The sequence below is a fragment of the Aquila chrysaetos genome, chromosome 6, assembly GCF_900496995.4.
Source record: "Aquila chrysaetos chrysaetos chromosome 6, bAquChr1.4, whole genome shotgun sequence".
In the NCBI taxonomy this organism is placed as follows: Eukaryota; Metazoa; Chordata; class Aves; order Accipitriformes; family Accipitridae; genus Aquila; species Aquila chrysaetos.
The window spans coordinates 53,734,902-53,748,456 of record NC_044009.1 but is presented as its reverse complement, the minus strand read 5'-3'; the positions used below and the strand labels follow the sequence as shown (position 1 = coordinate 53,748,456).

At 51.4% G+C, this 13,555-nt stretch overlaps 2 protein-coding genes across 3 annotated transcripts in view; one reads left to right on the top strand and one right to left on the bottom strand.

Moving 5' to 3' along the window:
* CCDC148 (coiled-coil domain containing 148) overlaps window positions 1-7,239 on the top strand; it is a 90,094-nt gene extending 82,855 nt beyond the window's left edge. The window contains exon 16 of one of the 2 annotated variants that reach the window (XM_030017158.2): window positions 7,148-7,239. The gene's annotated coding sequence lies outside the window, so the exon portion shown is untranslated. Of the gene's footprint in view, window positions 1-3,480; window positions 3,592-7,147 lie in introns of those variants that run through there. The other variant, XM_030017157.2, reaches the window with a different exon arrangement.
* On the bottom strand, window positions 3,775-11,573 carry UPP2 (uridine phosphorylase 2). Its single transcript, XM_030016524.1, is given in 8 exon segments — window positions 3,775-4,306; window positions 4,517-4,734; window positions 6,348-6,545; window positions 7,184-7,301; window positions 9,495-9,575; window positions 9,578-9,655; window positions 10,711-10,828; window positions 11,492-11,573. Coding segments are annotated over 8 exon segments (1,218 nt in total). The 5' UTR covers window positions 11,518-11,573; the 3' UTR covers window positions 3,775-3,925.
* Window positions 11,574-13,555: the final 1,982 nt, after the last annotated feature.

The following is a 13,555-nucleotide window of genomic DNA, read 5'->3' as shown; positions in this document are numbered from 1 at the left end:
ATGAAGACAGCGGTTTTCTGCTAGCCACTATATGCCACCTTCTTACCTGGCACAGACAACAGGCCCTCTTCTCTTGACATATTCAGCAACTCTACACCAAATGTTTTGCAATCAGAGGCAAGCAATGTGAAGTTTTCACACCTCAAACTGATAGTAACGTTGGCAAAATCTTGTAGCATAAGCCTGATCCCAGCAGGTGTCTCCGAGCACCTGGGGGAGGGAGGTTTGCTCTGGCCTGGGTGTGCATGGTGCAAAGTCAGAAGCAGACGGAGACTCTAAGAAGGGTGCCAGAAAGGCAGGAGAAGAGCTGGTGCGACAGACTCTTGAGAGCAAGCAAAGTTTAAGACCAGAAGCAACTTCATCTGAGTATTGAAGCTAAGTTATTTTTAATGGGGGGAGAAATGGTACAGAGACTGCCCAAAAGCCGCGGGAGCTGTGTGTCTTCTGGATTTAGCTTTTGCATCTTTGTGCTAAAAGTATCATTCCGTGTATATTTATGCATTTTATTTTGGTATCTCATTTCTGGTAACTCATTATTTTTAAAACACACTTGGCCAGCTTCACAACTTGTTGGATCTTCCTGCGGGGGAAACCAGCATTGCTTTTGTTCTGTTTTGGAGACCAGACTGGCCACTAGACTGCTTCCCAGAAATGGAAGATCCCAAACTTAAGGCAGCTGATTTTTTTTTTTTTTTTTTTCCCCACTTTGCCTTTAAAAGCAGGTCTACAAGATAATTTCAGTGATGCAAAATCTTTTCAGATTATAGTTGTCTTGTCATCTTTTATAAATACCAAGACATTTATGAAAAAAGAAAGTTTAGATGAAGGAGACATTTGTCTTGGAAATAAAGGACACTGATTTTTTAGGCAGTGTCTTGTGATTGTCTTCATGTCTGTTCTTTCTCAGGGAATAGACTGAGTAGAAGTCCGCTTACCTTGATGAGTCTGTGCCAGGTCACTGCAACCATGAATTGGAGCTTGTTATTGATATGGTGAGGCCAGAATGAGGATTTTTAGAGGGATTTTCATGTAACAGTGGAGCACGGAAAATGTGCAGGTCAGTCAAACTGGCTTCAGGTATTTTGCTCAGCACAACCAGAGGCTGCTCTTGCCAGGAGAGCTCCTGCAGACTGCCTCGCCCACTTTCCCTGGCCTGGCCAAGCACCTCTCTTCCATGCTCCTGGGGGAAGGAGGTGGATGTTTTGGCTTACTTTGTCATCCTCACCTTAGCATTGTTCACAAGAGATGATCAGAACCCTTCAGGAAATGGAGATAAAAAAAAAAAAATGTCCTTATAAGCATGATAAATGCTTTCTACACTTTTTTTTAAAAAATGAAATTTTGCAAGTTGTTTTGGTACAAAGATGTATGAAATTACTTGCACGTAAAAATATTAATTTAGAAAATGTTAATGGGACTTCTCAACCAGCATCTCTTGCAGCCCTACTTTGTTGTTTTTGACTTGGTAAGAGTAACAGTTCAGAATTCAGCTATCCTTTATGCCAGTGTATGAAGTGTATGCAGTTTGACTAACAATCTGATTTTTTAAAGCCTGAGAAAAACTTCTTGGTGAAAATTAAGTTATTCAGTTTCAAGATATACTACTTATCTGTGAATTTTGGTCGTCAGAAAAGTGGCTTAAATGTTAAATAGTGCCTGAAAGTCAAGTACCCAACTGGCATAAGATCAGTTGGTGCAGTATCCAGCTGTTGTAAAACACTTAAAGTATGTGCCAACTTACGTGCACATAAGCTTATATGCACATTTGTGTGTGTATTTATAGAAAAAGAAAAATGTGATTGCGATGTCAGTTCTGACCCCTCTGAGAATAGTGAGGGTTTTGCAGTAATGGTCAGTATTTTGAAAAGGAGCTCACCAAGGACATGCATTCTGAGCTCTGTAAACTGCTGACTCATCTGAAACCTTCAAAGAGTGTCAAACTTAGAATGTACGGCAGAAAAACCATTTAACAAGATAATCATTAAGTTAAAAGCAAAATAAGAAAAACAAGAGTCTCTTCACTGGACAATGTTCTGGAAAACAGAGTTCACTATCTCCTGCAAAGTTAATGACCAGGACTGTGTTTCCGTAAGCTATGGCAGAGCAAACCTCACCTATCAAATTAGGCAAAATGTTAAAGTATCATATTTCTTTTCCTGGAGTGGTTTGAAATTATTTTCACAAAGGACTTAAGGTACATTGCTATTAGTATAGAATTTTCTTAACTGGACTTTGGACTTAGCAGAACTGAGTTTGAATGGTAGGTTAGATTGCATGTTAAGTGACTGGAGTGATTTTGTTTCCGTTCTGGGAGGACACTGGCCTCCTGTCCTGGGATTCCTACCCCGTCAGATTAATATTTGAGCTCTAAAAACTGCAATCTTGGAATGGAAACTAGGAACCGATCTCCTTTTCTTGTAAAAAGCGGAGTTTGCTTTTTCATGGCAGCAAACTGAATGTATCCCAGATCAAAGTGCTGGCAAGTTGTTGGAGTAGCTCAGGGGCACCGTGAAAGTGGGTTCCCAGCGCCAGGGGAGCCCACTGGGGAGCACCCCAGACGGCCCTGCTCCGCCGCTGGCCCCACGCCCCAGAAACGGACCTCTGCGGATGGGAGGAGGTGGCGTGACAACGTGCAGTGGGGTAACGAGAGGGACGCCAAGAGAAACCCCCACATTTGGGAGGCAAATCGAGCTGTACCTGAGTGTGTGGAAATATTTCCGGGACTAGAGGGGCCCAGAGGCTGCTGATGAAGCAGATTTTAGGATGCTGGCCAGAGAACAAGTACCTCGGGGATAGCCCCTCGGTATGTCTGTAAGCATCTTTAGACTTAGATGTTTCGTGCTCTTAGTATCATTAATATCTTAAGATCCTCTCCCATGTTTTTTGATACGTTAAAATTTTGTCTACCAGAACTCTTAAATCCTGTAAGTTATTGTTCCAAAGGTGTCAAAGTTCATTCTGAAGCAAGCTTGTTAGTGAATGTTCAGAACTGGAAGTGATTTTGGTGGGAAATTCTTCAGGCTGTAGGTGACTGTCCAAAAAACCTCTCTACTCAACCCAGGCGCGGTTTAGTCTCTTACAGCTTGTGGAGACGCTTAAAGATGATTTTCTCGATCGTTGATGTGTGTTGATTAGCAGATGCATGTGAAAGATGCGGTCCCTGGCAGTTACGTGAAATCAGGTCAAGGTTGTATCAGTAACGTGTGCTCCCCATCCCTTTCCCTCCTGAGGGTTCCCGTGTGCCCCACGCCCAAACCTGCCGACCGAGCGACAGGGGCAAAGCTGCTCCTGCTCAGCTGGGTCAGTCTGCACGAGGTGAGCTTCCCGCACGCCGACCTCTTGTGTTCAAACGCTGGTAGGCGTCGGGTTTTGCCAGATCTTTAAACATGGTATGAATGAAAGTCTGAACGGCCTTTGTGACAGCAATGAAAAACAATAACGGTCACAAACGTGGATTAATTTTGCATGTCGTTTGCTTAGGTTTTGGTTTTATGCCAAGTGCAAAGGGATCTCCTCCCTAGAGCATCACCGTGGACAGGAGTGACCCTAACGGGACAGTCCTTGACGACCACTGGAGATGGGAGTGAGGAGCGTGCAGTTCAGTAATACAGTCTTAACTTCTGTGCAAATTTTGGCTGGAGCTCTCCTTGGGTGTAGAAGTGTGTTGGTGCAATTCAAGCCATATTGGAGGTCTCCAGCTCCTGCACGATGGTGTTCATTGGATCCGGCCACCCCACTCAGCTGTGGAGGGTGCTCGCCCGTGGGAGCGCATCGTGACCGGGTCTGTCTTTTCCATTTCCCAGGAAAAAGGGGCCGCGGTGCGCCGGCAGGTGTAGGTCCTGCACAGCTGCTCCTGGCGCGGGAGCACAGACCCTCACTGCGCTGGCTGGGACCCGGCGCCCCGTTGCTCGTGCTGCATCGCCCATCAGTTTGTGGAGAAAAGCGTGTTTCCCACCGGAGAGCTCAGCCCCAGGTGCTTTCGGACGAAGGCTGCGATGAGGCGCTGGGGCCGCTGCTGGTACTCCCGCAGCACCTCCTCACGGGGCGCCCGGATCTGGTCCCCCTCCAGGCGGTCCAGGAGCGCCGTGCAGACGACCTCACGCACCCGGGCCTTAAAGCACTGCCCTGCGGGGAAGGCGAGGAGGTCCTGCTCCCGCTGCCCTCCCCGGGGCTCCTTGGGGACCTGCCCCGATGCTCCGGAGGGGCCGAAGCGGCAGGACCCCCGCGGGAGGTGCTGGCCGCAGCACCGCTCTGCAGGTGCCCTCCACTCGCCCTGTTTCTTTTCCAGGAAAAGAGGGGAAGGCAGCTACACCAGTTTGGCCAGGACTTGTTTTAGGGCCAGGAGAGGGATGAGGGGGGGATTAAGTTTAGTTTTGTGCAACACGCGCTCAGGCCTTCTAAAACAAACTTGTTTTTTATTGAGCCACAAAATTTGTTTCGGTGTACTTCTCTAGTTAAAATCGTTAGGAATGCGTTTTTGGCTTTCAGGTTGTCTGAATCTCACACCAAACCAAACCCTCAGGTGAGGTGAAGCTGGGGAGCACGGGGGTGCGGGAAGGACGTGGAAGCGGCCGCGGGAGGACTCACCTTTCGGGCCACACAGCCCGCACAGGGCAGCAAACGCTGAGGACTCCGTTTCAGTGTTCCTCGTGCCAGTGTCATAAGCTCTTTTTAAGTACTCTCGCTTTTTTCCACTGGAAAAAGAGCACAATGCTCTGTCTAATCTCCCCTGACCTTGAAAAGAAGCAGAGAAGTGTCACTGCTGGTCCTGTGTGGGTTTACAGTCGTGGTGAACGGGGTGTAGTTTCAAATGGAAAGTCCAGCAGTGCCTACGTTTTGTCTGAAGCTGACTAAGTTTTCCTTTGAATGGTTACTTAACTCATATTAACCTCAGTGTTTAAAGCCAGTGTGCTATGTCTCTGTATAGAGGAGAAAATCATGCAGGTTTTAACATTTGTAAAAAGGATGAGTAAGCCCACAGGTGTTAAGTACAGGGGGTATATCGCATTCTGCAGGGGCAAGTCATTGCAGCTCCTCTGAGGTCCGTAGCGTACATCAGCTGCGAAGGTCTGCCAGCTTAAATCAAAAGAATGCCAGATTACTGCGGAAGAGGCATAGCCAGCTGTGCAGAACGGGAAGATTGGGGAGAGGAAAACACCCTTAATTTAGGTTTAATTTTTCTTAAGGGGCTGCCATGGATGGCAGGCAGCTGGGGCGGCTTGCGAGTGGCGTTCCCTGCTCGGGTGGCATTGGTGCTGGCCGGGGAGCTGGGTCCTGGGGCACTGGTGCTCCCTCCCACTCTCGCCTCAGCCCCGGGGCATCGCTGCAGGCAGGACCTGATGCCGTGCTCGGTGTGTCCAGGCGCGGGCACCCATCCCGACCTTCTCCTCTAACTCCACTGGTGGCTTCGGCTGTCCTGCAGCCACACCTGGGTCCACAGAGTAGACCCGTGCCCGCTGCAGCCGCTCCTCTCACACAGTATGTAAAGTCCTCGATGCAAGCAAAATGTATATCTGCGGCTGTGCTAACCTGGGCAGAGTGCTTCATTTTATTGATGTTCCTACTGTTAATCCCCACAAATGGCTTTTTGTTTAAATAAAACATGGCCTTGAGCAATACACAGATGGTTGCATTTGCAAGCAGATCCAAAGGTTTATAAATAGTCCTCAGATTATTAATTCTTCATTTATTACATTTCATCTACTCTGCAATCAGCATTTAATTTTGCAAAGGAAACCGTTCCAGAGTAACCAAAGTTTGTTTACGTAAATGTCACATGCTTCCTGACATTTTTCTAGTGTTTGGTAGTTCGGAAGTTACAATCTTGTTGTAGGAAACAACTCAGCGTAACCCATCTGCTAGGCTTACTACAGGATTGTGGATGAGGGGCTGTTTTCGTTGGCAGGGTGCAGCTACTGGCCTCCCATTTTCGGAGGGTCTGCGGCCGCGCATGGCTCCCGTGTGACGGCTGGACCAGGGGAGCAGCAGAGGTCCCCGGGCATCTGCATTGCCCCAGGGAGCAACCGCTGCTGGGTGGATCTTGACTCTTGATCCACCATCAGCTACAGCAGCGCTGGCCTTGCAGGTGACGTTACCAAATTTAACTGTCGGATGAACAAGAGACCAATTAGCAGAGGAGGACTCGCCCTGGCAAAGTGCCAAAACTGGTATCGTGTGTTCTGGATGAGTACCCTGCTCTGACCACTGAACAAGCTCTAACGTATCAGGTGGGTCTGCTCCTGCAGTCCTTCTTAGGCTTTGGTAGCATGGATAGTTTTGCCTACGTAAGAATGTAAAGACTTGGCGTTATGTTTGGGGGGAGGAAGGACAGTCAAAGATCGTTTTACCTTTGTAGAAGTCATAGGTGCACATAGTATGGCCGACGAGCGTGGGAAGGTCAGGGATCTCCTTGCTGCAGGCAAGTAGTTCCCCTACAAGGTCCTTGTCCAGCTCAGTGCTCCGCACCACCACGTCACCCAGCACCACCAGCTGGAAGGAGGAGTCCACCGCCACGTCCGTGATCACAACAGACCTGGCCTCGATCCCTGTGAAAAGGAAGGCTGAGGCTAAGCCAGAGCTTGTAACATTTGTGACCTGCTGCAAAACTTCTAGCATGACAGGAGAATCTCTATAGATATACGTGTGACTGTGGGGTTGTTCTTTTCAGTGAGCAAAACAGATGTGAGAAAATAATTGAAATTCACGCAGTAGCACAGATGTACAAGTAAAACGTACAGAGTCAGCACACGATGAGTGACTGTGGGAACGTGCCGAGTGACAGTGTTTTACTTGCTTTTGGCTTGCAGAGATCATGCCCCACCACCAGCTTGTGCAGGCACAAGTAGCACCACTGCCCCGGCTGGGGGTCCCAGCAGCGCAGAGGACTACAAGCACCGGGACAGCTGGGAGGATCTCAAAGCATGAAAGTGACTTCCAGTCAAGTGTTTTCTGTTTGAAAAGTGATACCCACTTGTGAATTCAAAGCCTTTGTCCATTGTGAAATTGTGTGCTCTGCTAAGCCAGTTGCTAGAAGTTTGCTGGGTTTTAACCCAAAACAAAATATCATGTTGTTTGATATTTGGGGACCTGAAAAAATGCTAAAGCTCATAATTGCATGACCTATTGCTGAGATTTTTTGTATTAATAGCTTTTTGGCTCTGAAGAAAGACCACGGACAGCTTACCTAAGCCTCCAGAAGTACCGATGCGTATAATAGTAACGTCTCGGCATTTTGCACGGTGCAGCAGTTTGATTAGTTCCTCCTGAAGCATGATGGAAATGGAAGGGATGCCCATCCCGTGCTGTTGGGAGGAGAGAAAAAAGTGTCGTTCCCTGTGATGCTGCGGCAGGTGACAGGTACGTGACTGCAACGAGCTCAGGGTTACATTGTGGCCTCTTTCGGCTGATGAGGCCAACAGCAATTTTTTGAGGGGGGAGAGACATCTCAGGGTCTCTGTAGCGTGACCATGTAAAGCATCTAACCCTCTTCTCCTCCCCTTGATGCTTTTAAGGCTGCTCTTATCGATAGAGCTGGCATTCATCCCTGGGGAGCAGTACGTCAGCCCCCAGCAGATGGGGTCTCTCCTTCAAGAAAGGTCTCTCCACAAACGCATCCTGGTGGCTGAATGCTCCAAGACCTTCCCCTTGTGTTGCCCGTCCTTACGCCACATGCTGACTGCCATTCTTTGTCATGTCCTGCTCGTACTCTTGGAGTGGCGAATTTCAGTGAGGATAACCAGAGCCTCCGCTTCTCTGGGTGCCTCCCAGCCCGTCCTCGCCCCACGCCGGAGCAACTCCTCCTGCGTCGCTGGGCACGAAGGACGATGGATGCGTTCGTGCCCCTCGGCGAGGACCAGTTTCGGGGTCAGGCGTTTGCCGCGTGGAGCCTCGCGCCGTGCAGGGCGCCTGTCCTGCCTCCTGGCTCGCGTTGCCCATCCTGGTGCCCCTCCGTCCCCAGCGCCTGCCTGGCTGCCCGCAGGCTCTCCCCTTCGCTGGAGCCGGCCCGTTCCCCGTCCTCTGCCGCGGCTCGTGGTGCCCCGCTGCCCTGTCTCCGCTGCCGCTCCTCTGGGCTGGCAGATGTTTTGCAAATCTCGAGCTACCGAGGCTGCCTCTGCTTTCTGCCCAGCGCTCCCTCACGTGATCCTCTTAGTTTTCTGCTCCATCACTCAACCGACGTCCTTTTCTCGGCTTTACCTTTAAAAACAAAACGTGTCTGGTGGTGTGGGGTTTGTTTTTTCCCATGAAAAATGCCTCACGTTTTTTTGGTTTTGCTATCGTGTTCAAAAACCTGAAGGAAGCGTATGTAAAGAAGCACAGTTAATTTAACATACGCAGTCAGTTCTCATATTGCTTTGTCTCTTTTCATTTGGCTGTGAGACTGATGGTCTATTAGGCTTGTATCATGTTTTAAATATGAAAACTTTTTGCATGTTGTTATTCTGGAACATCAGCCTGACTTATTTGCCAAATGCCTAAAAAATTTATTCTCATTGTAAATATTCAAAGCAGGAAACTGTGTTCCTGCCTCCGGTATGTTTGAGTTCATTTGTGTTTCTAAGCAACTTGCAAAAATGTGATGTTGGCAGCTGCTCTGCACGAAGCATTTTGGGGGAGGCTCGCTGCATGCTCTGCCCTGCGTCCCCTCGCAGGGACGAGCCTGGGGGTCGATGGCTTCTGCATTGGCACAAAACTGATGCACGGCCAAGAGCTCAGCGTAGGCTTTTCTTTTAGCTGTGTCATAACTGCTGCCAGACTGGGGAATAGCAAAACTTGTGGGTTTCTTTCCCCTTGGATCCTGGCAGATTGATTCCCTCAGGCTTTTCAATCAGTCAGGTTTGGGTTGGTTTTGTCAGAGGGACCAAACGTGATCTCTGTCGTGTGAGTGACACCGACTCCTGTGAATCAGATTTAAGATTAATCTTGTGCCTGAAGAAATGACAGCAGGACCAAGCCTTTGGGTATGAGCACTCACCAGCACAGCCTGTATTTGTTTTTTCCTTTGTGCAGTGCCAAAAACTCTGCTTTTAAAGAATAATTAATAATAACGCAAAGTTTTTACTTTAGAGCTCATGTCAATGTAATACTTCCAGCAATATTTCGTAATTCATGCATGGTGGGAAGTGGTCTTTGCCTCTCAAATTGCCAGACTGCTCAGCTGAGCAAAACACGTGCATGTTCATTTTTAATACAATGCTTTTAAAACTGAACATGTAGGGTGCCGAGAAATACCATTCAAACAGAAGCAGCTTTACCATGGCTGAAAGGTTGCACTGGTGGTAATGGCTGAAAAGTGAAAAGAGAAAAAATACCTGCCGGTGGGTGTTGCAGGAGGGAGAGGTCATGCCAGCCGCCCTCCCTGCCGCCGGGGGAGATGGGTCCCCCGTGCCAACCCGCTCGGGACCACGCCGGCAGCAGCAGACCCCGGAGCAGGGGCTGCCGTGCGTGCCCGGGATGGAAAACGTGTGCGGTGCGGTCCAGCGTGGCACGTTACTTACGCTGATGGAGAGCACCGGCCCAGCCCGGTACATGGCGCACCGGTCCGTCCCTGCGCGGATGTCTGCCAGGTCCTCCCCGTCTCGCCCGCCAGTCCCAGCTGCTTGTGCATGAACTGGGCAAATGCCCTCATCCTGTTTGGGCTGCTGCCAACGCAGACAAGCTGGATGTGAAATAGGTATGTGTTGGTACATTTTAGCTAAAATTGGCGCCAAGATTCAGTCTTAATGTGGCAGTGGCGGGCTGCGCCAGACAGGTCTCCCCAGAGAGCGCAGCGGGATGCTGCTTCCTCGCAGGCGGTCAAGGGACATCAGAACAACCAAGGGACTCAAAAACAGGAGTTAACAGTAAAACCAAGCTGTTACTCCTTTAGGGTTGTGACTATGCTAGGTCCAGACAGCTGTACAGCTGCACATACTTGGGTATCAGTCCCAGGCCAAGAAAATCTAAACTAATTCAGCAAATTTAAGCTGTTAGTATTCCTACTGACAGCAAAGCAAAACCAGATGTTAGAGTAGCTCATCCTTTAATTTATTCTATCAACAGTGCTGACTGCAATTAGTGAGCACTGCTGATGACACAGGGGCCGTAAAGTCAGGGAGGAAAAAGGACAAATTTTACATATTACAGGAAAAAAATGCTCCCTGAACGTAGGAGGGGGACCCGCAAGCAGCTGCAAGGGCAGTGCTGCTGATCCGGCTGCCAGTGGCGCAGCAGAGCAGGAGCCCACGCGTGGCAGGGCTGTGCCAGGCTGCTTCAGCCCCAGGGCACCGCGGCTCTTCCCCTGCACCGCTGGGGAAATGCTCCAATTTAAAATGGAAGAGGATGCAGTCATGACGGGCTGGTTTTGACAGCAGGTCTCCGCCAAAAATACGACATCCTCTTTCCGTTGTCTCCAGTAGGTGATGATCAGATGCTTTGGACAAATGCTTCCTCTGTCTGTCCTTCTATATAAAATCAGGTTTTATGGAACTACAGGGTTTTAGAAAGATAATTTGCTATTGGGACTTCTGCCCCAAAACAAGCAAGGACAGATGACCTCCCTGCCCGGCCTGCCCCGGGTCGCTGAGTCCCTTTGCCAAGCAGCTGGACCCTGTCCCCAGCGGGAGCGCCCGCAGCAGCGGGACCCCGGCACGGGATGGCAGAGCTGTGGGACGAGGGGCTGGAGAGCCCTGCGGGTCTGGGACCTGCTGCCTTGCTTTTTTACCTGCTATTTACCTTTATGTCCCCAAACATAGCTGGCAGGTTGTGCGTCTTTGTTCCCAAGTCCAAGTGATACAGAACGTTCTCCTCCGTTGTGTCCGAATGTGGGTTTTTAACTTGGACAAACTCACTGCTGTGGGGAGACGGGGCGAAGACGGGTCAAGGGCACCGGGCAGCGCCCGCAGGAACAGGGACAGGGCAGGATGGGGTACGGGGTGGCCTGGGAGCCCTGCGAAGGGCACGCACAGCCCTGGTGTCAGGGAAGGCATGGGACAGGGGACAGGGACGAGCCAGCTCTGCGTGGTGTCTGGGGTGGCTGCCTTTCTGTCAGAGCCCTGCTGTCACATGAGCTGTCCTCCTCCTTACATCCACTGCTGTTGGTAACCTTTTCGACATCTCTTTATTATGTCAGCGTATTCGGCAAAAAATGTTTCTCAGTATTTATCATCAATTTTGTCAATGGCAACCTTATCTCTTTCTTTCATATAATTCTGCCAGAAATATCTAGCAGGTAATGTACTGTGCTATTTTGTATGTGACAGCTTGTTAAGCTTTTAGCAAATCAGGATTTTATATTTATGTTGTCCAAATAACTGCCTAGCAGTACAAGTGCAAATTAAATGCAGATTCTGCAGACAGTGGGGGGCCAGTTTGCCTTTCCTCTCCACCTGCTCTAATAGGCGGAAAGCAACTAAGTAACAATACAAGTCAATTTCATAAATAAGGCTTAAACAAAACCCAGAGATCATTTTTCTTGTCTTATTAAAACAAATTGAAACCCTCCCCTGTTACTCACCCAGAGTAATCTGTTGTTTTGGTCATAGCAGCTCTACCAGTCAGCTGAAAGTGATACTCCGCAGAAACACTAAAGAAAACACCCGACTATTTCTTCAGCTGTTGGGTTTTGGAGCTCAGAGGAGGTTTTGAGGGGCTCTGGCAGGGGGTTAAATACCCTCTCCGGCTTTGTGCGGCTCCCAAGACCAACAGCGTCGGTCCCCCTCCGCCCGCTCTCCTTTGCCCCGTCAGGTGCCAGAGGTTCCCCCCCGGGGCCGGCGCCGCGGCTCGTCCCGCGCTGGCTGTTTCGGCAGCTGCGTCACCGAGAGCCTCGACTCGCCTTCCGAGGGCCGGGGCCGGTGAGCTCCGCTCGCCCTCTGGCCGGCGTGGCGGGCGCCGGGGCGCGTGGCAGGCACACGTGCCCGCCGTCTCCGGCGACGGCTTCGTGCCGAGGGCTTTGTCCGAGTTCGCCGCCGCGGCGCTCCTCGCCCGGGCTCTGCTTCCCCTGAGCCCCGGGGATAGAAACGGCGCTCCTGCCCCACGCGCCGGCTTCAGGCCGTGCCTTCCTCTGGCCCCGTCCGGTGCAAATTTGAAACCGCTCTGCGTTTTTCTCGGGTGCACGAAGAAAGAGTTATTGCCGTGGCGAACCTCCGCGGGCTCTGCGAAGGGGCGGCTGTGCCGCAGCCCCCCGGCTCAGCACCACGGCTCCCAGCCGCGGCAGCCCGCGCTGTCTCGCGGGTGCGGATCGACCCGCGCCGGCGCAGCAGCTGCCTCGCACGCGGTGCTCACGGGCCGCGGGCGTCTGTGTGGTGTCAGCCTGCCAGGGTGCTCGGGGGGGACACGGCTCGGTGGGGGGGACGCGGCTCGGTGCGGGGGACTGGCTCCAGGGCTTGGGCTCGGCACGCTTGGCTCCCCGGCCCTGGGCGGCCTGTCTGAGCACGGGGTCAACGGAGGCTGGGACGCCTTTTACCTTTTGAACTGTCGTGGTCGCCCCGGGTGGCCCAGAAAACTGAGATAAGCGTCGAGAGATGGACGTGCCCATTCCCACCTATCCCCATTTTCACCCTCGTGGCTCTTAACACACAAAAGTGACCCGGGGTAGGTTTGTTTCTCTCGCTGGCTAAGCTTCCCCAGAAGGCAGCACTGCTGATTACCACAGCGGTGCCCGGGTACGGCGACAGACAGAGGTCAGCTACCGCTGCCCAGAAACAGATCCTGCAGTGACTAGTCCTGGCCTGGAGAGGCTGACTGCACACCCCGCTGCCCGCCGTCCGCAGGGCCGCGGAGCGTGCGGTGGGAGATGGGGCATGCCTTGGGGTGCTGGACGGGTCTGGGAGCAGCCAGCACAGCCCCTGCTCGCGGCTCGGACCGAAGGGCAGCGCTGCTTCGGCCGGGCTGGGTCCCCCCCTGCTCGCGGCGTGAACCGCAGGACGCCGAGCAAGGCTGCGGGCGCTCGGTCTCCGCCTCGGCGCTTCCCAGGTTTGTCTCGTCAGCAGCAAGCTGCTGTTTGAGACAGATGTTGCACAAGCGTCCCGTGCTTCAGGAGCGGGAGAAGACTGGAGATACTGGTCCTGCTGCCTGTCCTGACACGACGCGAGACGTTGCGTTGCCCTGTAAGATATTTTAGGCAGAGGCTGGAGGGGCGGGATCTGGCATTTGCTATTGGCCTCTGGGAATGGTAGATGAAAGCTCTGGTTAATTAGATAAGTGCTAGGTAATTAATTACCATGGTGAACTGAACCAATAAACACATCTGATTTCAGTGCAGATTTTGTCAGCTGATGCTTTTGATCTGCTGCCGCCTCGGACCACTTTGCTGTGATTTATGTGATCGCCACCGCAGGCCCCCCGGCTGTTACGGCAAACGCTCGTCCTAGCAGCAAACTGCAGAGAAGCACGAAGAGTCTGCAGAAGCAGCCAGTGCACTCATTACAGCCTCTGGGCAGCCTTAATTGCCTGCAGAGGTTTTTATTATTTTGGTTTTTCAGCTTTGACAACTTTTGTCATCGGAGCCACGCCAACACGGCAGGGCCTGGCCAGCCACGCGCTTTGCAGACTGAACTGTTCAGATGTGGGCTGGGGGCCA